The 27,575-nt window shown below is 34.1% G+C and overlaps 2 protein-coding genes across 5 annotated transcripts; one reads left to right on the top strand and one right to left on the bottom strand.

The window, feature by feature from the left end:
• Positions 1 to 106: 106 nt before the first annotated feature.
• LOC123314346 (uroplakin-1b-like) lies at positions 107 to 7,563 on the bottom strand. 3 transcript variants are annotated; one of them, XM_044899595.1, is made up of 4 exons: positions 7,425 to 7,563; positions 6,810 to 6,980; positions 2,393 to 2,557; positions 107 to 496 (listed from the first exon to the last, which is right to left on the bottom strand). In XM_044899595.1, exons 1-4 carry the CDS (start codon positions 7,488 to 7,490, stop codon positions 134 to 136), a joined length of 765 nt encoding a protein of 254 aa, XP_044755530.1. In that variant the 5' UTR covers positions 7,491 to 7,563; the 3' UTR covers positions 107 to 133. The 3 variants fall into 3 exon arrangements, with proteins under 3 accessions (XP_044755530.1, XP_044755531.1, XP_044755532.1); XM_044899596.1 differs by having other exon boundaries at positions 7,351 to 7,491; XM_044899597.1 differs by lacking the exon at positions 2,393 to 2,557.
• LOC123314345 lies at positions 7,521 to 25,455 on the top strand. 2 transcript variants are annotated; one of them, XM_044899593.1, is made up of 5 exons: positions 7,521 to 7,728; positions 18,700 to 18,876; positions 20,592 to 20,717; positions 22,170 to 22,592; positions 25,331 to 25,455. In XM_044899593.1, exons 1-5 carry the CDS (start codon positions 7,669 to 7,671, stop codon positions 25,388 to 25,390), a joined length of 846 nt encoding a protein of 281 aa, XP_044755528.1. In that variant the 5' UTR covers positions 7,521 to 7,668; the 3' UTR covers positions 25,391 to 25,455. The 2 variants fall into 2 exon arrangements, with proteins under 2 accessions (XP_044755528.1, XP_044755529.1); XM_044899594.1 differs by lacking the exon at positions 18,700 to 18,876.
• The last annotated feature ends 2,120 nt before the right edge of the window (positions 25,456 to 27,575 follow it).

Below are 27,575 nucleotides of genomic sequence, written 5' to 3'. Positions count from 1 at the left end.
ACAAAACGTGAAAATCCAAAGCTGGGCCGTGGTTTTGGAATAATGTTGTCGCGTTGACCAGGATAAATCAACTTGTTCAATTTTTAATGAAATTGAAAAACATTGATCAATCTTGGATTTTTATTTGGAGAGATTATTGCCATAAGAGCCAAGCCACAGCCAAGGTAGCACCTATACAAACTATCTTGGTTAAATAATCGAAAATCATTATGTACACTACAAATTCTTTGAAATTAGTTTTTTTAGGACTCAATTCGGATGCGGGTTCCAATTCAGCTTCAGATACATCTCTTCTCCTCTGGTAATTCAATTTTAACTTTTTTCTTTCTGTTAACTTGGAGCATCCCTGCTGATATATGTATTCACTTCCGTTGAATCGAGCGCAATATTCTGAGAAAGGATCTCCAGAATTATCCAAAGGATGGCAACAACTTGATGGTATTGAGATATTGATATACAGCCAATCAGCTGGCCCCGTAAGTCCACAGCACTTATCCTGAAAAAAAGATGATATTCCCAAAAAAATTCTTTAATTTGTTTAAACAGGGGAAAATCACAATTATAAAACAACATATTATATAGTACAAAGTTGAATGGTGATTCAAAGAAAATAAAAAAATGAAAAATTCACAGGCTAATGATACATCTGCCTTAGATGCTTGAGTTTAAGTTTGAAAGATCGGACACCATAATACGAAGCATCAATATCTACATATTGAACTGCCAATAGATATCATAAATGACCTAATCATTATGTTAGTCCTGGGTTTAGGGAGGTATAGCACTTATTCCAGAAAATCTAGCAGCGGAATTCTCAATAAAAATGGCTATCCTAAGGAAGAAACTATGTACACGGTGATTGTTTATATTTTACCCAATGGCTATCTCAGTTAATATTGGTCGTACGAAAACGTTTAAATGGGCAATTTTTTATGGGCATTAAGAATTCAGTACTAGGAAATGCATAACAACATCGTAAACCTCTTTCTTCTGATTTCAAATGTAGGAAATTTAATAATTTCACGACATCGCATATATTCTACTCTTCAGGGCAACCCTCATGAAGTTGGGTTGAATAAAAACTATGATATTCTGTTGAAATATTTTATTTCACTTCCCTTTTCCCTGGAAAAAATAACGATAGTTCCAGCTCAACAGACTACTCAACCACACAAATATATATACTTTATTGAGGTTATCTCTGACAGTTTTCTGAAAATATAGATATTTTCGTCTACATCTAGGGCAGCTGTGGAACGCCACACGACAACTTTATATCAAACGAACCGTGGAAAATAAAACAACTGATATTTATTCTATTTATTTAGTAACTAAAAGTTAAATTAAGTGTTCGAAATGTCCCCCACTTACTTCTACACACAATCGGTATCCTTTCATTAAGTTTTTGAGGGTTTTCCTTATCATTTCTGGATTATTATTGAGGTTATCAATTTCTTCCTCTATTTTGGTTGTAATGTGTTCAATATTCAGCGGACGGCGATATACACTTTAGATTTCAAATATCCCCATAAAAAAGTGTCCAATGGTGTTAAATCGGGACTGTTAGGAGTCCATAGAATGGTCCCGTACGTTCCTGCCAATCCAGATATCATATCTTTTTATTTTCGACTGGCGTTCTACAGCTGCCTTAGATTTAGACGAAAAACGTATATTTTTAAAAAACTGCCGGAAATAACCTCAATAAAGTATTTATATATATTTGAAACCAGAAAAAAGAGCTTTACGGATTAGGAAAATAAAATACAGGGTGTAGGTACCAAATTAAGAGTTCACATAAAATTTTTAGGTTTACAACGCTTTTATGCATTTCCTAGTACTGAATTCTTAATTCCCATTAAAAATACTACAAGTTTGCCCCTTCGAAAGTTTTCGTACGACCAATAATGACTGAGATAGCTGTTGGGTAAAATATAAACAATCACCCGGTACTTGAAAAAGTCAGAAACGATAACCCCTGTAATGCTATATAAAAAGTTTAACTGAGAAGCCGCCTAGCGGATAAAAAATTAACCTAGGAGTTGAGTAATACCGAGGAGGAAAAACAACCGAAGATGAAAAACAACTGATTTATGTGCTTACAACCGCGAGATTCGAGGGATCGATACGGAGTAAACCCGATGAAAAATTTTTCATCCGGTTATTTTTCGGTAAAAACTCGACGGTTAAAACCCGTGGTGTGAAAAGAGTCTTACAGTTTCCAACAAAGGCTTTCTACCCTAGCCCGGGTGCTGTTACTGTACCTATATGCATCTGGGACGCCTAATCTTTTTTATATCTCTTATATTCGGGATAAGTGAATGTTTCCTTGAAAAAGGTTTGAAAGAAAATGTATTTTGCAGTCCACATTTGCGAAAATTGAAATATTACCTACTTTTTGTTGAAGTCGATTCCAAGCAGTTCTTTGTGACGCCTCATGTCCATAATCTTCCAAATATAGTTCGAGCCTTTGCAGTGATTGTTGAGGAGATGAAGTTAGGAAAACCATCAAATGAGTGAAAACACCCACTAGAAATCCAACAACCATCAAACCTGCAAACTTAAATTATTTATGGTCAACCAAGCCATCAGTTTCATAGTTCATTTAAAGTGAAAATGACCCTAAAAATATTCTGCGCTAAAAGAACTACAGAGTTTTTCCTTCATCAATTTGAATTCGCCTTTTTCAGTCAACCACTTGCAAATTGATGCATTTTTTTATGAAATATAACCACCATTCAAAACAATACATATTTTTTAACACTGCCTGGTAATATTAATGTTGCCAGTTGCTATTCATATGATGTGATTTAATTTTCAATATAAAATGCAATAAAATATCGAAAGCTTCATAGAAGTCATATCGAAAATCTTAATTATTTCTCTTACATAACTACAAAATTTTTATCAAATTTCCCAATGGACCATTCGAATTGGTATACAATAAGATTGATTCCTACAAAATCTTTTGGTGTTAGCTTCATTCAGTGGAGTATACCGCTAATATTTTCGTTGGTTAGGTTAGATAAAAATTTTTAATTGGGGCTGTGGTCCGCATACAGGGTCTTTCACGAGGAACCTCACCCATATTTATACGGGAAACTACTGAACGTATTTTCATGAAATTCAGCACTTATAAGTATTTCACGATGCTGATGAAATCTAAAATATTTTCAAGGCATGAGCACCTCCGGTTTTTTCCGGAAATGACGTCAACTTCCGTTTTTCAAATTAGAACACCATTTTTTTTATTGCAGAAATAGATTGCTTAGAAAATTTCAAGTTATTTTGATGTAACATTTTTTAGTTTTGGTTGGAAAATTCTCTCTGAGCGGGAAAATTCGAAAAAAAAATCGAAAATAGAGCTCCGCTGAAACAAGAATAACTTCGAGGATTTTGGATGGAAAATTTTAATTTTTGGAATTTTTCAAGATGTAAGATTGATGTATCCACTTTAAAAATCGAAATCGCGATTCATGATACAGGGGGTGAAAAAATCGCTTTCAAAGTTAGGGATGACAAAATCGTGAAAAATCAATTTTTTCAAATTAGAACCCCATTTTTTTATGGCAGATATTGAATCTACGTTAAAAAATAATGTGAGTGTATGCATCACACCCTTGCCCTAAAGTGGATATTTTATGAGTTATTCACAAAAAACTGTTTTTCGTCTTGAATTTTCAGCTATTTCTTTTCCCTTCACGCCAAAAAGATAAAATTTTCAAGAACTGTTACTTAAACCATGTTTTAGTTTTTACTACCCTAATATGCAAGAGAAGAAAGTTACAGGTTGCTCCTAAATAGATGGCGAATTTTGATTCGAATTTGTATCGGAAACCTCTTTATTTCAACTAATCGGCCATCGGTTTTCTCTCCAGTGATAAATAAATAATTCCTTATGAACCATATGCAAAAACTTACCATGTTTTACATTCTTTTTTTTAATGATAGATATCATTAATTACATCTGCCAAATTCCTCTTTATTCAGTAGCATTTTGTATTTACTATTAATTTGGTGATAATTCGTATTTAAGTTATAAAATCGCTCACTATGCCTAATTTTACCAATGAAAATTATTTAAATCTCATTCTACTTCATGGAGAACGTAATGAAGTTGTAGATAGAACGATTCGACTGTTCATTGAGAGGTTTCCTGACCGACCCAGACCAACGAGAGATACCATTAACAGAACCATGACAAACTTGAGAAATGTCGGATCTTTCGTTAAGAAAACTATATACAGAGAAAAAAGTGTAGTAGAAGATGAGAACAACGAAATTACAGTTTTTGCATATTTTCGTGTGAATCCTCAAAATTCTCTCAAAGATGCCGAGATTGATCTGGGATTATCTCAATCGAGTGTTTGGAGAATATTAAAAAAACATAAAATGCACCCATATAAATTCAATAGGGTACAGCATTTGAAGGAAACTGATTTCGTCAGGAGAACAGAGTTTTGCGAAGCTATGATGATTCGATTTCAAGAGTATGAAAACTTTTTGGACTGTATAATTTGGACAGATGAATCTAAATTCACAAAGAATGGTTCTTTCAATAGGTATAACAGTCATTATTGGGATGAAGAGAACAACCACCACTTCAGACAATGGAACTTTCAAGAGACCTGGAGTTTCAATGTTTTTTGCGCCATCAAAAATAATGCAATTCTCGATGTTCACATTTATGATGGGACTTTAACTGGTAAGATAGAACACTACACATGTTTGCATTATTTAAAGAATGTTCTCCCTTAGGAGATAGATATTCTGACATATTGACTCAAATAATTGAGCCGCTAGTACAGAACCATAATGACTTATGGTATCAACAAGATGGCGCGCCTCCACACAATTCACTCAATGTGTCAAATATCCTCTACAGACTATTTGAAGATCGATGGTTGGCGAACAATGGTCCACATCTTTGGCCACCACGTTCTCCCGATTTAACTCCTTTAGACTATTATGTTTGGGGTAGGATAAAAAATATTGTCTACTCAACTCCCCTGACTGATAAAGAGGACTGCATAGAACGAGTCAGAAATGCGTTCAGGTTTGTTTATAATAGATTTTTAGATTCATAGTTTTGAAACTCAATTTGGTTTTTAAACACTTTTGCAGATCTCTTCCTCCCGATGAAATAAGAAGAGCAACGCACGAAGCATTCCTGAGACGTATAAATAAATGTCTAGAAATTAACGGTCAAAACTTTGAGCATCTTCTCTAGTTATAACTGCGAGAGTTTGCCATGGTTCTCCCAATAGTAACTTGAAGTCGGTTTCAAGAAGGGGTGAAAAATCTACAGCATGGTTCAAATAACAGTTCCTGAAAATTTCATCTTTTTGGCGTGAAGGGAAAAGAAATAGCTGAAAATTCAAGACGAAAAACAGTTTTTTGTGAATAACTCAGAAAATATCCATTTTAGGGCAAGGGTGTGATGCATACACTCACATTATTTTTTAACGTAGATTCAATATCTGCCATAAAAAAATGGGGTTCTAATTTGAAAAAATTGATTTTTCACGATTTTGTCATCCCTAACTTTGAAAGCGATTTTTTCACCCCCTGTATCATGAATCGCGATTTCGATTTTTAAAGTGGATACATCAATCTTACATCTTGAAAAATCCCAAAAATGAAAATTTTCCATCCAAAAACCTCGAAGTTATTCTTGTTTCAGCGGAGCTCTATTTTCGATTTTTTTTTCGAATTTTCCCGCTCAGAGAGAATTTTCCAACCAAAACTGAAAAATGTTACATCAAAATAACTTGAAATTTTCTAAGCAATCTATTTCTGCAATAAAAAAATGGTGTTCTAATTCGAAAAACGGTTGACGTCATTTCCGGAAAAACCGGAGGTGCTCATGCCTTGAAAATATTTTAGATTTCATCAGCATCGTGAAATACTTATAAGTGCTGAATTTCATGAAAATACGTTCAGTAGTTTCCCGTATAAATATGGGTGAGGTTCCTCGTGAAAGACCCTGTATACACTTTGGTTTCTTCTGGTTAGTAAGTGGGCGGTCCGTATATGACCAATTCCTGACAATTCGGTTCAATATCAGTCACCAGAGTAACCGCTCTGGTAACTTTCGGTTACAAAATGTAACGTACGGACCATACGCTATGGTATAGACACGGATTACAGAAACAATTTTATGCAATTTTTAGATATCTTCTTAATCGGTTCCACTGCTGTCGAATCAACAAAAATTACTAGACTTTAGTAAAGACATTCTACGTCACAAGCTTTCACATATTCGAATATTTACTAAGTTTCGAAGGGTGTTTTTCTGAAATTTCTGAATTTTGAAGCGAATCTTTCAAGTGTTGGATAATGGAAAAGGGTTCCCATAAATAATCTTAAATTCGATTTTGGAGTTTTATGTAACTTGCCCATTGCCATCGCCGAAGGGAAGAACGTCCCATCGAAGAAGAGTATATGCTGACCAAATTCTCATTTGACCTCATCAGAGAAACACAACTCCCACTCCGATGGAAAACATAAAATTGACGCCATTGACGGATCCCAATTGAATACCATCAGCTTTTGTATTATTAAGTACTCGAGTGCCACCTAGTAGGCGGCACTGTCCAGTGACTGCAGCCTTGTCTTACTCCCTAATTGGTTTCTATTTCATATTTCATATTTCATATGTCAGTTATATATGTTTATGATCATTATACACTACTACCATAATTTCGACCGCTGTAGTGAAATGAAACCTTATAAATAACAAACATTAACAAAATAAATCGGCAACTACTTTGACACTGGAGATTAAAACATGATTTATGGCTCAAACTTACCAGTAATAAAATGCTTGTGTATTTTCCAATCAATCCAATAGCACCTGCCGCAAGGATGCATAAAAACATAATTGATAGTATGAGCATTATGAATCCATGACCCTTAATCTCGGCTTTTCTTGGATCAAGAGCAATGCAAGCACCAACAGCCATGACGCTGATGTTGGTTAGCTGAGAAGTAAGGAAAATCCATTCATTCCTCCATGAAAATATTAACTTATAATTATAGTCTACTTCATATATTTCAATGAAAAAAATCGATGATTAATTTGTCATTGAAAATAGGTATTACAGGAATAATTCGGAAAATACTGAAAATTTTCAAGAACTGTTCAATCAAGAATTTTGGTCAATTTCTGATAGTAATCGGTTATTCAAAAATGTATGGACACTCTGTATATGCAAACAATAGCTTGTGCAAGTAAATGTTCTTCATATGTCAGCAGAAGGAAAACCTTAAATATGTGGCGATGTATATATAGTCCAATGTTTATTTCTACTTCTGAGAAAAATTATAATATAGAATATTATGATTACTCACATGAGTACCATGTTATATCGATGCCTCTACACTACTACAATTGGGTAGAGTAAATTGAACAGAGTTGCACTCACCATTTGACAAAGAAGACAAGAAATTAGTACTTGTCTTGTTATACAATAACTTTTGCATTTATCCATTTAGTATATTCGAACAAACTGCCAAAAATTTATTCATCAACCCCATTCCTTACAGCTCATCATTCATTATGACATAGATGAGCTGTCTAGTTTGACATGAGCTCTTTTTTTCGTTGCAAAATTTCAGCTTTAGATTGAAGAAGGTTCAATGAAATGATCAGAGAGGATAAAGAGTGCGATGGGGCCAGTAGGACAAATTGTTAAAATTCTTTTTTATGTGTTTCTCTCGACGGAATTGGTAAGCTTTCAATATTCAGCTTTCCAAATGTCCCTCTGATATCCTGTCTAATAAAACAGTTATGAGGAGATTTATATTTTTCACAATTTGAAATCATTTTATGCTACTTGATATGACCCGTTAAATTCTCTGAACTCGAATACTGGGAGCCGATTTCATAACGAAAATGTTAAGAAAACAGTTCTGTTAATTCCAAAGAACCTTCTATGTTTTGATGGATTTTGTGAAAGTGGTGTTTATTCAAATACCATATATTCCCATATTGTGGGACTTGGAGGCTCTAGAACTCCATCTATATTTTATGTTATTTATTGAAATAAAAATGTCTATTCCCGCCGACCTCTTAATAATAACACTGTTTAATGTACACGAAATTAGCTGTTAATGAACCCTTTTATTGGTTAATTTCCCTATTAATACATTATTGTCATGGGTAATCGAAGATAGAAGTATTCAGCAGCTTCCCAAATAATTATTTTATATGTATGTCGCATTGATTTTCGTAGTAGCTAGCTAGTTCATCTCTTCTTGAGAAGAGATGAATTGTGGAGATTGCAGAAAAATTATGATGGTTAGAGAGTAATCAATATATCTATTTACTACAACTCCAGCTTCCACCAGCTCCACACATTCTTTAACAGATATTATAGGGAACGATATCAATATGATTTACTCAAAATGTCACAACTAGAATAGGGTACTCTAACGATTTGTCAAATTCAGCTGACCCTTCATTGCCGTGGGGCACACAAAGCTTTTTAATATCGGTGTAAAGAGGCATTTCTTAGAAAGCTATAGTCTAATCACTCTAATCTAACGTAGGGAAGAACATTTTTTCCAAAACCATCCACAAAACACAATACTCTACCAAAACAGCATGCGAATCAATGGAGGGAAAAGCTTGTGTGCCCCACGACAGCGAATGCTTAGCTGATTTTGACAAATCGTTAAGAGTTCCCTATATGCCCTCTATGAACCTCTCTAATTGTTCGATCGGCCGCATAAATATCAACATTCCGATATGAACATAGAAAATTTATAAGGTGTCGTGTGTTTATAATGCCGATTCATAATGTAATGCGTCATTTGCATCTAAATTACCAGTAATACTTTTTATTATGGTTCCCAATCCATCAATAATTCCTCTTTTTGATCTTCCCATTGGTATCAAACTTTTCAATTTTTGTTTTGCTGAGCTTAATTGATATTCATAAAACTTTTTATGATTTTCCAATTCTGTACGAAACACGGAGCTTGAAGTATTTAAAATAGTACTAGATACTGTCTTATAATGAAATTCTAAATATCTTAACTGTGTGGAGATGGGTTGAAGGTCATAGTAATGTATGAAACTGTGAAATTTGCTTCTAACTTTCGCTTTCCCTAGGAGAATTGGAAGGACTCCCGGATTGTCCTTCAGGTTTATTATTTGAATGTCCTGTGCTGTCACCAGAATCATTAGGATTAGCCTGAAAAGGTTTCTTAGATTTAGTTTTAGGTTTTTTGAGGTTTTGTTTGTGCAAAATTTTCTTATCACTATCTATCTTAATTTTCTGATTACGTAGTACTTTCTCTTTTGAAAATTTTGGAGAAAGCTTATTTCTCATGTTGGATTTAATTTTTCTGTACGCGATAGTACCAGGTTTATACGTTAAAGGATCATGTCTATTTTGATTTTGCTTTTCTATGATGTTCTGCTTCCTCTCCCCCATCAGTTCATTCAGTCTTTTGTAAATTTCTCTAGTTTTTTGTTTATGGTTCTCTACATAGTTATTAATAATGGCTTTGTTTACATCTATATTGAGGGGATCCTTACTATTCAAATGGCCGTTAATTATGTCAATAGGTTTCTGCTTCGTCAAGGAATGAATAGAATTATTATATCCAAATATTGCGTAGGGCATTAAGTCTTCAATATTTGATGAATCATTGTTTTTACTTTTTAAAATTCTCAAATGTTCTAATATAGTAGAATGAAATCTTTCGATGATACCATTGGATTGTGAATTATTTACTGTGATATAATGAGGAGAAATTTGGTGTAGTTCAAGAAATTCAGATACAATACTATTTTTGAACTCTGTTCCATTATCCATCACTACTGTTGACGGTGAACCGTGATGCGTCATGAAAATTACCAGAGATCTTACTATTTCTATAGCTGTAAGAGAAATTAATGGATATGCTTGGGCGTATTTCGAAAAGGCATCGATAATTGTAAGAAATTTCTTGTTTTGTGCTTGAAAAGTGTCAATGTGCACAATTTCGAAGGGTTTACATGGCATGGGTGTAAGCATTAATTTTTGATTTGGAGGGTCTCTATCATATTTATTAATTTGACATAATTCGCAATTATTAATATATTCCGTTACATCATTTTGGATACCAGGCCAATAATATGTTCTCTTTACTCTAGAAACAGTTTCAGAAATTCCTCTGTGGTTTGTTTTTCCCTCATGCATACTTTTAACAATTCTAACCTGCTCGTCTTTTTCTTCCACGTCTTCTAAGATTTCATTGCACTTCAATAATTTGAAAGCGGATTGTTTAAATGTTTTTCTGAGAATTTCGCATATTTCTTCATAATAATTATCTTTTGTGAAATACAAAGCGTAAAGAATATTAGGTCTTAAGTATGTTTTGAAAAAGTCAATAATTTCCCTTTTTAAATCGTTAGTAGATATTTGAACAAAAATTCTTTGTTTGCTCGAAAAAAATTTTTTTATTCTAACCTCCGCCGGGGAATGAAAAACAAATTCAAAAACTATTTGATTGTCAAAAATATTTAAAATTTTCTCAGAAATGGGGACTTCTTGAATTGGATTTTCGTGATTGGAATGTATAGTATTACCATCCGATTCATACTGATTTTCAATATTCTTGGAATTGATTAAATCGTCTTGAGATAAGTAATAAATGTTAATATTTATGGTGGAATTTGCAAAAATATAGTTGATCATGCTGAATATTTTTCTCCATTCTAGTCCATCCAAACCACACGAAATTTTTGGTAATGCTAAGGATTTAACATTGTCTTTTTGACACAATTCTTTGAGATTGGAAAGTGATTCGAATACTGTTTCATATCGTGGTTTGTGGTAATAAAATTCCTTAGTTATTAAGTAATAAATTTTTCTTTTGTTGTGTGAAATTTCAGCCACTTCTCCAGTTCTTTTATTCTGAGATTTGAGTTCTTGAACTTTACCGAATTTTTCTTTGAAATCAAGTGCAATACCCTTATTCATATAAAAATCTTCAGATACACAATGAGCAAGGGAGTAGGATTCCGGAGCATCAAATAAATTGCCAATTTTTTCGGTCACAGTTGAACAATAATATATTTCATTTGCATTGAAAAGCTTCTCAAATTTCTCGAATGATATCTCCTCAATGTCTGCTTCTTCCAAATTAACAATCATCGACTCGTTATCGTTATTCGTATTTTTCTCGGAAAATTCTTTATTAAATTTCTCTATATAATCAAAAAAATCTTTGTTGTGAATCTCGACTCTCGATAGAGCATCTGCATTTGTGTTAGAACTACCTTTTTTGTAAACAATTTCGAAATCAAATTCCTCGAGTTTTAATCTCCATCTTAAAAGCTTACTATTAGGCTCCTTAAGTGACATAAGTAAGCCATTGTAATGGTTTATGATCTGTTACGATTTTAAATTTTCTGCCAAAAATGTAAGGTCTAAAGTATTTAGTTGCCCAAACGATAGAGAGTAATTCCTTTTCAATTGTACTGTAATTTTGCTCATTATCATTGAGAGTTCTTGATGCATATGCGACCGGCTTATCGTTACCAATTTTTCCTTGTGATAGGACTGCACCAATGGCAAAATTACTAGCGTCTGTAGTTATAATAAATTCTTTTGAAAAGTCCGGATATTGAAGAATAGGTTCGTTCATTAACAAATTTTTACAGTACTCAAAACAGTTGATAAACGATGTGGTGTGTTCGATTTTTGCACCTTTTTTTAAACAGGCTGTTAAAGGTTTGGTAATTCTCGCGAAGTCACGGATAAATTTTCTATAATATCCTAATAACCCTAAAAATCCTTTAATTTCTTTTGTTGTTTTAGGTATTGGGTAATTTTTGATAGCTTGAATTTTGTCTGGATTTGGTTTGACTCCATCTGTTGTTACAATATGCCCCAAATAAGCTACTTCCTTTTTTAGAAATTCTGATTTATCTAACTGAATTTTGAAATTGGCCTCTCTGAGCCTTTTGAAAACTTTTGAAAGATTAACAATATGCTCTTGTAATGATGTTGAAAAGACAATTATGTCATCTAGATAGACTAAACAATTTTCAAGTCCTCTGAGTACATTATCCATTACTCTTTGAAAGGTAGAACCCGCATTTTTTAATCCGAATGGCATACGTAGAAATTCGTAGTGGCCATTCTCTACATTGAAAGCTGTTTTAGGAATATCAGCAGGATCCATCTCTATTTGGTGAAATCCGCTAGCTAAATCTAGTGTTGTAAAATATTGACATTTGCCGATTTTATCAAGAACATCATTTATATTAGGTATAGGATATTTATCGTCAATAGTCTTCTCATTGAGTTTTCGGAAATCTATGACAACTCTCCATTTTTGTTTACCAGATGCATCAGCTTTTTTTGGTACTACCCAAATCGGCGATGACCAAGGTGACTGGCTGGGTCTGATAATACCTTGTTCTAACATAGAATTTATTTGATTTTTAACTTCCTCTTTATATTCATAAAGAGGAAGTTAAAAATCAAATAAAGGATATCTATAAGATTTTTTGTAGACAGGGATATCGTCTTTAGTTTTAATAGAGTGTTTTATCTGATTTGAAAAAGAAAGGGGTTGATTCTCTAACTTAAAGATATCTGGATATTTTCGACATGATTTTAAAATATGAAATTTTTCTTCTTCATTGATATGATTGGTTCTGATTAATTCTTCTACGTTTATATATTCTGAATTATTATTTGTTTCCATTTGAAAGATTTCGAAATTATTCTGTATAGAAATTGATTCAATCGGTTTATTTAAAATGAGGATAATATCTTCGTTGGTTTCATTACAAATTTCCACGTTTGCTAGGCCATTTTTAGAACAAGTTACAATCTCAGAAATTTCACAAGATTGAATGATTTGTTTCGGTATTATCACGTCACCAGATAGGTGTTTGATTGGAATTTTAGCAATGATTCTAGAATTCGCATCAATTTTAATTTTGAATGGAGCTTTATTTGCTGATTCTTGATATTTTATTGGCATTGTTGAAAAAGGAGTGTTGAGCTTAGAACTATGAAAATCAAGAGACGCATCCAATAGTTTTAGATTATCTAATCCAATTAAACCGTCATAAATATTATGAAACTTGAATAGATTGAATTTGAAATTTTCATTATGTCTATTAAACTCAGCAAATATAGGAATATTGGCACAAAATTCATGATGAGAGGTTTGATGGACTGTTGAGACAGTGAATGGTTCTTTGAATATGAAATTTGAATAATATTTTTTAGCTAAATCTGGATTAATAAAAGATTTTGTTGATCCTGTATCGATTAGTAATTTAAGAGGGGGATTTTTAATTTCAATATAAGGTAATTCGCGTTTATCATTAGAAACATGAAATTCTATTATGTGCTGTGGGTCTGAAATTGAACGTTCCGAAAATTTTGTTCGTAATCTTCAGCAATTTCGTCATTTTTGAATTCTTCATTAGAGCTGTGAGGATTATTATGATACTCGGTATTAAAAAGCTCTTCACTTATAAAATTTGGTTTCTGAGGAAAGGATTGATTTTGCCTGTTTGTAAAATATCTATTATTTGTTGAGGTACTCATTGGTTGAGTTCTCTGTTTAGTATGATTAGTAGATATACTCATTGGAGTAGGTGCAGGTTGTTGCTGCTTTCCGAAAACTTGAGCGTTACTGAAAAATTTCGGCTCTTTATAACTTATATTTCTTTGAATAGTAATGGGTCTGCTAGGAAATTGCTGATTCGTAACAAAATTTTGTCGTTCGATGGGTACCATTGTGGAAAAGTTTTGACGAAATTTTGAAAAATTATTTGAATTATTTCTGTGATTACTATAATTCATGAATTTTCTGGAATTATTGATTACCGTTTGATTAGATTTTTGGCAATGTTTTATATTGTCTTCTTCAATTATGAATTGTAGTGCTTGAGATAAAGAATTAGGCCTCATAGCCCTAATAATAGGACCCAAAGGATCTCTTAAACCGGCTAAAAAGGTTTTTAAAGCTTGTTTTTGGAAAAAATCTCTTTTACTTGCTCTAAATCCAACTTCACATTTCAAATCAATATAATTACAAATTGTATTTAATAATGTAATTACTTTTTCATAAAAGTCATGAGGAGATTCTCCGAAATTTTGCCTCAGATTAACTAGATCCTGATTAAGACAATTCTCATCTCGTTGATCACCGAAATGTAATAAAAGTGAATTTTTTATGTCGTTCCAATTACTGGTAGCTCCATGAATTGCGACAACTTCTTCCGCTTTGCCGTGAAGCTTATTCAAAATACCATTCAATATCAACACATTTTGGAAGTTATTTTGATTTTCAACATCAAAATAGTGATTTAAAATTGCTTCCGAAGCTTGAATGAACCTATGTAATTTATTCGGATTCCCATCGAAATCGGGAATGATGCTTAAATTTTTGATATCAAAGTTTTCAGGTGCGTTAGGCATATTCAAAATTTTATTATTACTATTAAGTGAAAGATTATTAAATAATTCTAACAAATCTGTCTCTAATTCAGAATTGGTTTCCGCTACAGAATCAATACTAGGATTAGAGGAGTCTGACATCAATGAATAAAAATACGCTCACCACCTTGTTATGATTATCCACAACTGCATAATCTTCTTCCTCCTAGATGGATTTTTGACTGTAACTGCTGTGGGTAGGTTCTCGTTTCACCAAAAAGAGGGTAGAACTCTTAAAGTTTTTCACAATGAAAACTCCGTCGACTGCGCCAGTTATATTTATTAAGGCAGGAAAAGCGTTTTTAAAAAGCTATATTTCGTACAATACGTTTATACAGTGAAAGTTATGTCAGAACTGATTCAATGATAATAAAATTATAATTTATAACCTCGGTACACATTCTTAGTTCTTGGAAAATGAGACGATGCTGAGATCGCACTTCCTGCGATCTTCCAACGAAGTTCATCGTTCTCGGATATATAACTCGTGCGGGAATGGATAAGCAGGGGTTTTTTCCGCACCCAAATATAGAGTAAATTAAATTCTATCATGTCTCTATGCACCGAACGCCAGCGATGAGTAACCATAGAGAAAGGGAAAGAGTCTCTTGTCTGTGAGTAACCCATGGTAACGACATGCAGAATTACGTCTGTCTAAGAAAAACATGGTGTATGCACTGATTAGATTTTGTTTTTCCATCTCTGGAAATAAGATCTAAGTTTCATTTTTCCCACTGTAGGTAGCGCTATTTAGAAATTGACAGTTGTTTTTAGACATCTTACGTCTGTCATTATAAATATGAATTAATCAAATCAGATATGATCTGTTTCGTGAAATTGATATACAGTACAATCGCGATAACGTGAACAGAATAAAACCCGGGTTCAGGGTTGTTCACACAATAGAGGTTGTTCATGTTACCGGAGGTCACTGAAATACAAACTCTAAAATATATTGCTATACAAATTTATAATCTAATAAAACTAAAATACATTCTTATCGAAGATTTATTATACAATGGTTGAAAAAATTGTGAGATCTTAGTTTGCAATGTTGTTCACGCTATTGAGCCGTTCTAACGAGCGAGTGTTCACAGTATCGCGATTGTACTGTATTTATATATTTCAAGCGTTTGTAGAAAAAATATTGTTCCTAACTTTTGCGGGAAGTGTGAATCCCGAAAAGTTACAAAGAGCAGGGTAGTAGAGTAAATTAGTGACTGTGTAAATAAATTAGACTAAGTCCTTGTACATAAAAGCAGTTGTACGAGGATATAGTGAAAAATTCTTAGCCTACTATAGAACCAAACAAAATTTCAATGTCAAAATATTTCATTACTCAACATATTCTCCTCTTAATTGGATACATTTATTATAGCGAACCGGCAACGTCTCTAGGCCTTTCAAAAAAAATGTTTCTTCTTGCTCGGCAAACTAAACCTCCACAGCTTTTATTACCCCCTCGTTGGAAGAAAATTTACGACCTTTTAAACTTTTTTTCAGTAGAGGAAAGAGATGATAGTCGGATGGAGCCCAATCTGGTGAATAAGGGAGGTGTTCTAGTAATGCGAACCCTAAATCACGAATTTTTTGCATGGCAACATGAGATTTGTGTGCAGGGGCGTTGTTCTGCAAAATCAAAACACCATTGGATAGCTTTCCGCGTCTTTTCTCTTCAATTATTTCCTGTAGAGTGGTCAGTAATGTCGAATAGTAATCTCCGGTTATTGTTCTACCCTTGTCCGAAAAATCAATCCTGATTACTCCATAGCAATCCCGAAAAACTGAAGCAAGAACTTTTCCAGCAGATTTTTGGACAAGAAAATAAACTTCTTAGGTCTCATAGTAACAATTTGGTTTAAGAAGTCTACATCCTTTTCAAATCGAGCACAGATCGAACGCGACGCTTCTAACCTTGCATGCACGCTTTTGGTCAACATCAAACATTTGGGGATCCATTTTGCAGCAATTTTTCCAAATTGTCCAAATTGACGTGAACTATATGATGAACGCGTTCGTAGGAAATATTCAGTGCTTCAGATATCCGTTTCAGCCATAGACCTATAAAACACAATGGACGCGCCCTTCCAGTGAGTTTCAATAGCCACGAGTGCGGCCAACATGAGAAGGGCAAGAAAACGTTCCTTAGAACGCTTTAGCGCTAAGCGCATACGATTTATTTCGATTTTTTTTTATATAGGGAAAATTAGAAATGGAGTTTGCTTAGAAATATTTCGATAAATGATTATAAACATAATTCTTTTAATTTAGGTATTAATTTCCGAGCTATGTTTGTATATTGGCGCCCGTTAGAGATAAAAACAAGTACCTATAATCGAATAAAAAAATTAAACGAATATTGGTATCATTTAGATTGCGTTTAATGATTCTATTAGAACTAAAGAGCACAATTTTTGCTGTCGGCAACTATTCCTCCGAAAATACAACAGATAAGTTCATGAAAAGTTTGTGAATAAATTGATTTGAATAAAAACAATTGAGCACATTTTTAGCCAACACAATATTCTGACTACTAGTTGGTTCAATATTTGAAAAAATATTTCATTGATCAATATTGATCAAAAGGTTGAAAAATAGACATTACAATCAGCATACTAAGTAATTTTTCAACTGAGGATAATTTTTAGGAAGCATATTTATATTTTGTCCCAATGGAAAAGCTCGCATTTTGGGCATTTATTTTCTCTTCCAATCTCAAGTGCTTCTTGAGTATTATTTTATCTAGATGAGAAAAGAATTGACATACATTTATTGATTTGAAATGAATAATTCAACTATGATATAATTAATCGATTAATACATTCGAAGTTACTATACCTACCTGTGAAATTTCACTTTATCTGTCTTTTCAACTCATTTCTTACTATTAATTGCACTCTACGAGGACACCATTATTACTTTCATAATAGAAAAAGGATACGACATTCAAAGTTGATCTAAAATTGATGAGGAAATTCTGAAAATTTCGATAAATACAAAGTGTGCAAACGATGTTTTGCCCATACTAGCTCTATCTTATTTCGGCCGCACCCCCTCTCTCTCTACGCCGTGTCCATGTGTTTAATATGTCTATGGTTTCAGCCCAATTCGATGGTCTGATAAATCATGTCATGAAGTGCATCGATATTTTCGGGGACTGACACAGAAACTAGTCTTCCCGTTCGGTCATCATCTTCAAAGGAAAATGTACCATAATGCACCCTCCAAATTAGGTTGTGGTCTAGATCAACTCAAATGGAATAGGAAATGTAAGGAACACGATCCTGTTAATACTTTGCATCATTTAGTTGGTGCAATAATGAAATGAACTTTGCTTCACTTTTCAAGAAGAGTGTCGCAAAGACGAATTAAAAGATTATGATTATGAAATGTTAAAACTTCTTGAGCCCCAAGAAGAGCATGAATTGTAGGACACATTTCTGACACAGAAACTGGTCTTCCCGATCGGTCATCATCTTCAAAGGAAAATTTACCATAATGTACCCTCCAAATTAGGTTGTGGTCTAGATCAACTCAAATGGAATAGGGAATGTAAGGAACACGATCCTGTTAATAGTTTGCATCATTTAGGCTGTGGTCCGTATATACACTTTGGTTACTTCTGGTTAGTAAGTGGGCGGTCCGTATATGTCGAATTCCTGACAATTTGGTTCAATATCAGTCACCAGAGTAACCGCTCTGGTAACTTTCGGTTACCAAATGTGTATATACGGACCATACGCTTAGTTGGTGCAATAATGAAATGAACTTTGCTTCACTTTTCAAGAAGAGTCTCGCAAAGACGAATTAAAAGATTATGATTATGAAATGTTAAAATTTCTTGAGCCCCAAGAAGAGAATGAATTGTAGGACATTTCTTTCAGTTCACTAGTTTGTGAATGTATTTATTGTGAAGAGTCGGTTTAAAAAAATTTTTTTTCAGTTCTAATTTTTTCAGCTGAACATTTCGGCAAAAATACGAGACAGCAAAATTTTAAATTTATAGAAATTACACTGGGAAACTTTTCAGGGGACCCTTCTTTTAGGACAAACTGACTGTACTCAGACTTCAGAGTGACCAGGCACCCAGAGGGTGTTGACCAGATTATTTCTACTATTGCATTTTTAAATATTAAACTTTAAAATACTAATTGACCTGTCCCAGCATATTCACAACAAAAAAGTGACTACACATATAATACCGATTGGAAGTTAAATGGCTGATAACTTTCATTTTCAGATTATATCACTAGCTATATATGCCATGTCTACTATACTTTTATGCTCAAGATTGTACTTACCAGAAGATGTTTTGTTACATGGTACGATTGCTCTTTTCCTTGCAATCATTTCTTTAAGCAATATTCATAGAGGGTTTCAAGCTGTAGCACATGATTGTTCCTACCATTTATATTGGGTGAGTTATATTTATCACAAGAGTTGAAAAATGACGGAATAGCCCTAGCCGTGAGGGGCCTGTTTTTCTTTCACCCACCTGAACTAACCTTGAAATAGTCAATTATATTATATAAATTTGAATTCTCAAACTAAGCTTAGAATTGGACCAAAATAAAAGGGTGTTTTGTAAACTTGAGAAACAAATTTTCATGTTAAAAATTATTTCTTGGGCTATTCTAAGGATATTAGGTATGTTCTTTGATGATTTTTGAAGAACTATTTCGAAAATACAGAGTGTAACAAATTTGCGAACCTCTATCGATATTTGTTAAAATTAATGAATAACTAAAAATTTTGCATGACATAGTTGACGATCGTTTTCACAGGACATGCATTTCTGAGAGGCGAAGTAACATTTTAGAAGAAACGCTTCCCGCCCTTTGGAGGATGTACTATTGTCAACAAGAGAGGCAATGGTGCCTTACCACATTTCATTTTGGATGCTCCGCGAATTTTCAACAGCAACATACGTATATCGCAGGTTTGGTCGAGGTGCATGGACCACACGCATGGCCTGCTCGATCCCCAGATTTAACGTTTACTTTTTGATAACAAAAGTTGGCAAATCTCGCAAATTCTTCTCATCCTGTTGAAATGAATCTGGTTTTCAAATATCATTAACGGATATTCTTGGAATAGCCTGGGCTAAGGAATAACTCTTTAAATTTTTGTCGCATATTAACCAAACACCTTGTATGTACTCTCATATACACACTGCGTGACTCCTTCTCAGGTGGGAATAAACTACCTACATAAAGAAGAGTCAGGAATGCTGTATTTTTTCCTGCTACGCCTGCTTTCCGAAGATATGCCTCCAAATCTTACTCATATAATTCAGTTTTTGTTTTATAATACTTCCGAACGACTCAACCGATTTCGGTAATTTTTTTTTGACTCCATAAACAAATACCTATCAATAACTTTTTGTTTCTTTGAAGATATACTCTTTCATCATTAATTCTGCAAAAGAATAAGGTATACCGGTGCAACTTCGGAAAAATGCACCGTTTTCGATTCCCAACCATATTTATGATTGAATATCAAAATATTATTTCATGAATATTTCAAGCTGTTTATTGTTGCTTCGGTAACTGAAATTAATTTTTGTAATATATTTGTCAAGTAAAAATGCCTTCATGACTGTGGGTCAAAGACTTCGAGAAACTTGTGAATCATTCCATCATAGAAATTCTTACAATGAATTGAAAAAAATCAAACAATAAACGTACTCGAAACATAAATAAGCTTGTATCTGGAAAACGGTACATTTTAGGGATGTTGCAGTATAAGTAACTTTTTTTGCAGAATTATCTAATGATAAAATAAATGGAGGATGGAGGAATATCGCCGATATGCGATATGAAAGGGTCAGTTAGTTTCTGGCGGTCCTGAAGACTTTTGAGGATGGCGTTGCTGGAACCAAATCGTTACTGATACTGATACTGAATATTGTCCCAAATTGAGAAGAAAATTAACAGTATCGGTCGGGTCCTTCGGAAGTTATGACAAAAAAACTGCAGGAGAACGTCGTAGGAACAAAAATAAGCATTCGTGATTCATCCTTATATACTTGATTGACAACTCAAATTGAAAAATTTCTCTTGCTGCGATCATCAAGTTTACCTCCAGAATATTGTCTTGCCCATCTGGATGACTATACTTCTTCTTTTTCAGTTCGCTGTTTATCTGGTAGTGATACTAATTATACAGTTCTTGTTTGAGATGTTTGGTGTTCGAGAAACAAGACCTCTATGGTATAATACGCAATCATTACCAATTGATGGTTTGCCAAGTGGTAAGGTAGGAATGACAATATTTTATACAGGTGATCACGATTAGGATTTGTATTCCAATTTTCGAAAAACTGCGAGAACTGTCGTTTTCTTCTCGACACTTCTGACTAGAGCGTCTCAAACACCTAGTACTGATTACTGATTTCTGGATGTGTTGGACGGATAAACCAAACCTTCCACTGCGACCAAGCGATCTATTGAAGTACACAGGCAAGCTCGTAGAGCTAGATCTCTCGCTCCAGCACCATCCTACTCAAAAAGGAGATGATGTCGGAGAGGGAGTGATTCTTGAGTTCCTCTAGGACCATCTTCGGAGAACCAAATACTTCAAGTCTGACCCTGTCTGCCGCCGGGCAGTCACAGAGGATGTTCTCCTCTAAGCGGGTCATTGACGAGGCTGAGTTTTTTAAGATGGGCTCTGAGTCTACAATGTCCTGTGATAACCGCCATGATAGATCTCAGATTGGTTCTAGAAAATCCTAGCCAACTGGTGTATGGGCTGGGAGGCACTGAAATAGCCCTGTGCGAGTGACGCAGTCCATGACCCAGGATGGTTGCGCGTTGCGCCAGTACTCCAGGACCTTTTCAATTATTATTGCGTTCGCACGGGCGTAGCCAGGGGGGGGGTTTTGGGGGTTCAAATCCCGAACCCCCCCACCCGATATAATATAGGTATACATAATATCATTTTCAAAAAGTCTCACTTTATATGTCAAAATCAGAAAAATTTCATTTAAAACCCCCCCCGAAACTCAACTCTGGCTACGTCCATGTGCGTTCGTATTACTGACTGCGCCATGTTATGATAAAAAATAAATAAATAAATACTTTTACTAACCATCCTCTATATTATGATAACTGTCACTATCTTAACTATATTAACTTACATTACAAAAATGCTCTTGAATTGAAAAGTACTCTGAATAGCGTAAGTAGCCGTGGACATATAGGAAAAAATCAGAGCTATAGATGATCCGTTCTAAAGGTTTTAATAATTTTGTATTTCTCACAATGTAAATTAACTTCTTTATCTAATTAGTAGCTATTTGCATGAGAAGTACAAGTCATCATGCATCAGGTTTTGAATCAGGGGCGTTTCAGCCAAATGGCTTAGGGGGGTAATTCCAAAAAAATAAAAGAATTAAATAGTTTTTTTATTTCACAAATACAACAAAACAAACAAACGACATGAAAATATGAACGAAGAAAAAAAAAGTGATTTCAATTCAAAATAACAATCCCCGATAATTTTTTTTGGCTTTTTGTCTAGCACTTTTGATATTTTTTCAACGTAAACAAATATGGTTGTGCCAAGGTAGATTTGACATTAACGATATTTCATGTATTTGAACCTTACTCCGTTCTAGTTACGAAAACTCAAGGAAATTATTTCATGGCCAACCGACTACTCAATTAAAAGTGCATGGACTATATATTTTAATCATCGAATATTTTTCAGCTCGACTTAGAAGGTAATGTTGAGAACTTCATAGTCGAAGATACAGACAAAATGGCATATAGAGTGCCTACCCATGACGAAATAGAAGCGCGAAAGCACAAATTATACGGAAAAAATCATGAAATTCATGTACCCAATAAGAAACACAAATCGAAGTGGAATAATGTGAATATAAATTCAGAAGAAGATAAGGAAATTGATCTCCCCATGTATCCGTCAAGAAAGAAACATTTTTATAGACGGAGACACGGAAGCCGATCCCATTACGATATTCCAGGAAATGAATTCGACATTGACGAAGAATCTCTGAACAGAGTGATACGTTTGAAGAATCCACGGACGCCGGAGGGCAACTATACTGAGGAAAAGTTAACGAATACCCCACTGGTTCTGATCTTCCATGGTTATAGCTTTATTCTTAAGGTTAATGAGTTTTGCTTCGAGAGATTCCTAACTGCATAAACAATTAAATCTACAGGGTGTTCCTAAATTGAACGTACAAACGAAAAGGGGAGATTCCTTAAGTGAGTTTAAGAAAAAAAAGTCCTATAAACATGGGGTCGCAAACGTTTCGTTTTCGAGATACAGAGTGTTGAAGTTTGAATTTTTTTCAAGTTTTTTTCCTCATAGTATCTACGAGTTTATCGAATCTTTATGAATCATCGCTACAGATCAGGAAAATTTCCATAAAAACTGACACTGAATTCATTCACCACAGCTTACAAAGTGGCCTTCCCATCATAATTTGGATTTTCACGAGGATTTCGAGAGAATCGTTCAAAATTTTTTTTCTCGAAATCGTTGGTAGATACGACAAAACTACAAGAGACCGAAAAGTTTAGTATAAGAACAAAGCTTCTTTTTACATTTTTTCAAATTAACAGTTGCTCACCAAAAAAAAGTTCTGCAGAAGAACAGGTGGCAGTGTTCCAAAAAAAATATCACCCTGTAGATCTTCTATCGAAATTGCCCTGTCACGTGGTGAGAACTCTAAAGTGTAATATTTATGCCAAATTTCAGTTGAATATCTTGTGAAGTGTAGATACTATGAGAAGAAAACTTGAAAAAAATTCAAACTTCAACACTCTGTATCTCGAAAACGAAACGTTTGCGACCCCATGTTTATGGGACTTTTTTTTCTTAAACTCACTTAAGGAATCTCCCCTTTTCGTTTGTACGTTCAATTTAGGAACACCCTGTATAAGATTTCATCCCAGGGTGACGCTAGGTTTTTTCTGAATATGTAGTTGAAAAAATTCAAGGGGTGCTTATGTCAAAAAATAGTGAGGGAGTCTGCTGGGATGCAGCCCCCTAAAGATGGCAATTGTGATTTTTTTTCTTAGAACTTAGAACCCAGAGAACTGACAGAAATGAAATTGAGCAGACCTTCAATTGTATCGACAAAAAGGTATAAAAAGTCTGCAACTGCAAGAGCTAGAAAAAGCCACCCCTTAAGTTAGTTCCGCAAGAAAACCATTAAAAAACCATATTTTGATAGCTTAATTCATTTTGAACAAATGAGGTCTACTATCATGGGCGCCCGCAGAAATTTTTCTCAGGGGGGGCAAAATATCATCTACGATTAGTTTTACTGAAAGAAAAATTTCTCTAACGGTGTCTATCAGAATCTCAGCCCCCCTGGCCCCCCCTGCGGGCGCCCATGTCTACTATAATTTCTTGCTGAAAGAAACGGTTACGTAGCGTGAGTCGTATTGTCTGGAATTATTTTCTCCAAATTACCTAGTGGGCAGATATTATGCTGACTTATTGGGGAAAATAGAACATAGAATGTCTAGTTTTAATTTCCATTCAAATTTGAAAAACACCCTGTAAATCAGGATCTAGATACTACATATGGTGGTTTTTCGTGATCCTCTAGGTGTTTTCTGCTTCCCATTAAAATGTTTCCCATCTTATCCGGGACATCCTGTATATAACATTATTCATGTCTAATGTCTTGCATTTTTTGCATAATATTATTTCTTTTCTATTCTACCAGTGGCGTCCGTACTGCAGCGAGACTGAATATTTTCATATAAAAAATGATACGCCACTGTTTTTTCCGACAATAAAAATTACAATTCAAATCCTTATTTAATTTGGAGCAAATTCGGTCTCTTGACTTTTTGCAGTACGAGGCACCGTTTCCGGTTAAAAAAATAAAACACATTCTCATGCATGAAGAAATCGTTCACGAAAATAGTCATAATATTATTATGTACCTACCATATCAAATTTTGGCGATTTCTTCATGCATGAGAATATGTGTTTTATTTTTTCAACCGGAAACGGTCAAGAGACCGAATTTGCTCCAAATTAAATAAGGATTTAAATAGTAATTTTTATTGTCGGAAAAACCAGTAGCGTATGATTTTTTCATCTGAAAATATTCAGTCTCGCTGCAGTACGGACGCCACTGATAGAATAGAAAAGAAATGATATGCAAAAAGTGCTCCTTGACGCTCAAAACCTATGTCTTAAATTTCATGAAAATATTTCAAGCAGTGTGAAAGTTATTAATAAAAAACATTTTTTTTTTCTATAATTTTAACACCCCGTATCTCGGAGAGGAAACATATCTCGACATATGTTTATATGACAAACTAGGGCTTATTTTTGATGTAGAATACGTGGTTGAAATTTCTTGGTTACGATCTGGACCAGCCTGTATTTATATATTTTGTTTAGTTTTTCCCATAGACCTAGAACATAGAGACATGGACTGTGCCTTCCCTTTCTATCTATGCATGAAATACAGTCAAAAAAAGTGACAGAGAGAGAGAAACGCACGTCGGGCATGCAGTTGTCTTCTTCTAGAATTTTGATTGGTCCACACTCAGCTCTATGTGAACAAAAAAGAGACGATCATTTCGCTCTTTCTATAAAAAAGACAATTTCATGCTGACATTGCTCAGTCCATGTTCCTATGTCTAAAACATTCCGATTCTCGAATCAGCCATCTTGAATATTTTATATACACAATTGTTGGTAAAATGACTTATTTTGAAGACTTTTCTGCCTTCTGTAAGAAAAGCTCCACCTATTATTATTTTTACGTAAATTATCCACTTTTTTGAGCAGTTCAAAAATCCTATGATATTAGGTAAACTGAATTATTTATCATATTTTGTCAATAATATTATTATAACTTTCTTCAACAGATGGTGTGCATAGTGTTCGCAGTCCTCACCGGATTCCTGTATCAGTTAGAATATATTTGATTAAACTGCTGTCATTAAAAATTATATACATTTTCGTGATTGCGATAATAAAATATAATACTTCACACCTGTTTTTCTGAACCCACCACACCTGTCGAAAAAAATTGTGGCGGACGACTACCGAAAGTAGTGCCCTCAATAATTTGCCCTTTTTCGTAGTCCCCAATATACAAACTTCCTTAATTGTTACCAAGAGATTGTTTGTTACACTTTCTGTTCATATAGAGGGTGTTTCATGAACATTGCAATCAAAATCAGGATATTGTTCTCTGAGTTATTTGGATTCGGCAAGGTCCTTTATAGGCGATTTGGGCCTTTGTCCGGAATTGCTTCGTTTACAAGATACAGATCGTTGAATGTTACAAATAAGTGAAGAATTCTTCGGTATTTTCGAAACGGATTGAGATATTTGAACGAGAATTTTTAATGGATATCTCATATTATTTCACGTTGAATACCTCGTCTTTTCGTCTTTAGCAACTATGCAGTGGCGTGCGTACTGGCATTCACTTTCATTTTTGAAGAAAAATTGTACCCCAGTGTCTCTCTCCAAAATTGAATTCATTTCTACAATTCTTATTCGAGTTACGACAAAAAAGTTTTCGAATTACAATACAAGAATTGTTGAAAATGACTGCCTCCAGCTGAGATACAACAGTCCAGTCTTCTGCTGTCCATAAGACACCCTGTATAATAGTACAATACTTTGTAATGTAAATTATTCATTTATTGCTTTTTTGACCCTGTGGTAAAAATATTGTAATACGTATTAACCACTCACAGCACCATAAAAATCAATTTGGAAAATTTTTGAAAGTGTGAAGTTGACACCCCATATGCGAATTTTGAAACGAAAATTTCAGGGTCCTTTGTCCATCTTAGAACCATGTTTGTCCATATTTTTTTTCATTTGTCCGGGCACCGTTTGAGACTTTTGAGAAATATGGAAGATGACGTTTTTTTGGTTTGTTTGTTGCCATATTGTGTTGCAACTTTTCGCTGATCGAAACCAAAATTGTCGGAATAAGTTGGACAGAGAAATAGCTAAAACCTTGGAGACTACTTATAATCTAACTAAAGTTCAGTGATGTCGTCAGGGTGGGCAAAATTCGTTGTCTACTGAGGGGATCTCGAGAACTATAGCAGCTAGAAGAAAACGGACGCCACATTCGCGAGCTCTTTTTTCTTGACTAATCCAAAACTGAAAACAGATCCAGCCTAACGTTCATGGATTTTGAGTTATGAACGAAAATTGAGAAATTGTCATTTTTAATGAAGCGAATAACTCGCTTATTTGAACTCGTATTCGAAATCTGTTGTTACATTCTACAGGCACTTTTTTATGAATCTTCCAACACCTCTTACAGGCATACTCATGCCAGCAATTATCGAGACAGCTATGGCGAAAATATTGAACAGTAAAGGCGCTAACACGCAGCCTTGTTTTATTCCCTTTTATGTTAATCATAGCTATCAGCTATCATGGACATGAGCTAAGATCTGGTTATTTGGACTATGAGATGGTGACGGGACCAAATATGCTTCCATGAAATATTGCTGTAGAAAAAGATACTGGGCCTTTAAGTTGAATTTCTTCTTTTTTTTTTGGCATCGAAAGTCAATAATCTGAAATGATATCTACCATTGTGGAAAACGAGTGCAATTATCTGTTTGAAAAAGAGTGCCAATATAAGGTGAAAATGATAATTACGTCTTATATCCATTACTAGAAAGTTCTGTTGAAGAAAGCTTATTTCATCCTCCGGTAATCATCGACGTACGTAGCACCATATATAAAGAAATGTCATGTAATACATTTGAGTACCTATTCAACCTCATGGGGTTAGTACAGAATAACTAAGGGTAATACATAAAATAGTATTACTCCGTTCAAAGTTATGCCCCTTCCCCGATTTTGAAAACAATCAATTTTGACATAAAGGTTCAGGAATTGAAAGTATTATTTAAGCACCTTATGCATAACATAACATAATATACTTTATTGATCCTGTAAGACACATATAGATAGTGTATAGGACATTTCATAGTTTTGAAAATTATTAGAATCAATCTATTATTTCCATAATTATGAGGATCACTTCGGTTTTTAATGGAAAAATCGAGATATTTTGCTTTCCTGATTCTAGTCCATACACAAAATGTGTGCCTTTTGAATTGATTATTG

Source organism: Coccinella septempunctata, chromosome 5 (genome assembly GCF_907165205.1).
Source record: "Coccinella septempunctata chromosome 5, icCocSept1.1, whole genome shotgun sequence".
Classification (NCBI taxonomy): domain Eukaryota; kingdom Metazoa; phylum Arthropoda; class Insecta; order Coleoptera; family Coccinellidae; genus Coccinella; species Coccinella septempunctata.
The sequence above is the reverse complement of the archived record's forward strand: the minus strand, read 5'-3'. Positions and strand labels throughout refer to the sequence as shown.

Excerpts from the sequence above, each read along its gene's own strand:
- LOC123314346 (XM_044899595.1), bottom strand. The coding sequence starts at position 7,490 with ATGGATAAATGCAAAAGTTATTGTATAACAAGACAAGTACTAATTTCT. Across the intron at positions 2,558-6,809 it reads ACACAAGCATTTTATTACTG|TTTGCAGGTTTGATGGTTGT; the intron begins GTAAGTTTGAGC and ends AAATAATTTAAG. Across the intron at positions 497-2,392 it reads GGAATCGACTTCAACAAAAA|GATAAGTGCTGTGGACTTAC; the intron begins GTAGGTAATATT and ends TCTTTTTTTCAG.
- LOC123314345 (XM_044899593.1), top strand. The coding sequence starts at position 7,669 with ATGGGGCCAGTAGGACAAATTGTTAAAATTCTTTTTTATGTGTTTCTC. Across the intron at positions 7,729-18,699 it reads TGTTTCTCTCGACGGAATTG|ATTATATCACTAGCTATATA; the intron begins GTAAGCTTTCAA and ends TTTCATTTTCAG. Across the intron at positions 20,718-22,169 it reads ATGGTTTGCCAAGTGGTAAG|CTCGACTTAGAAGGTAATGT; the intron begins GTAGGAATGACA and ends AATATTTTTCAG.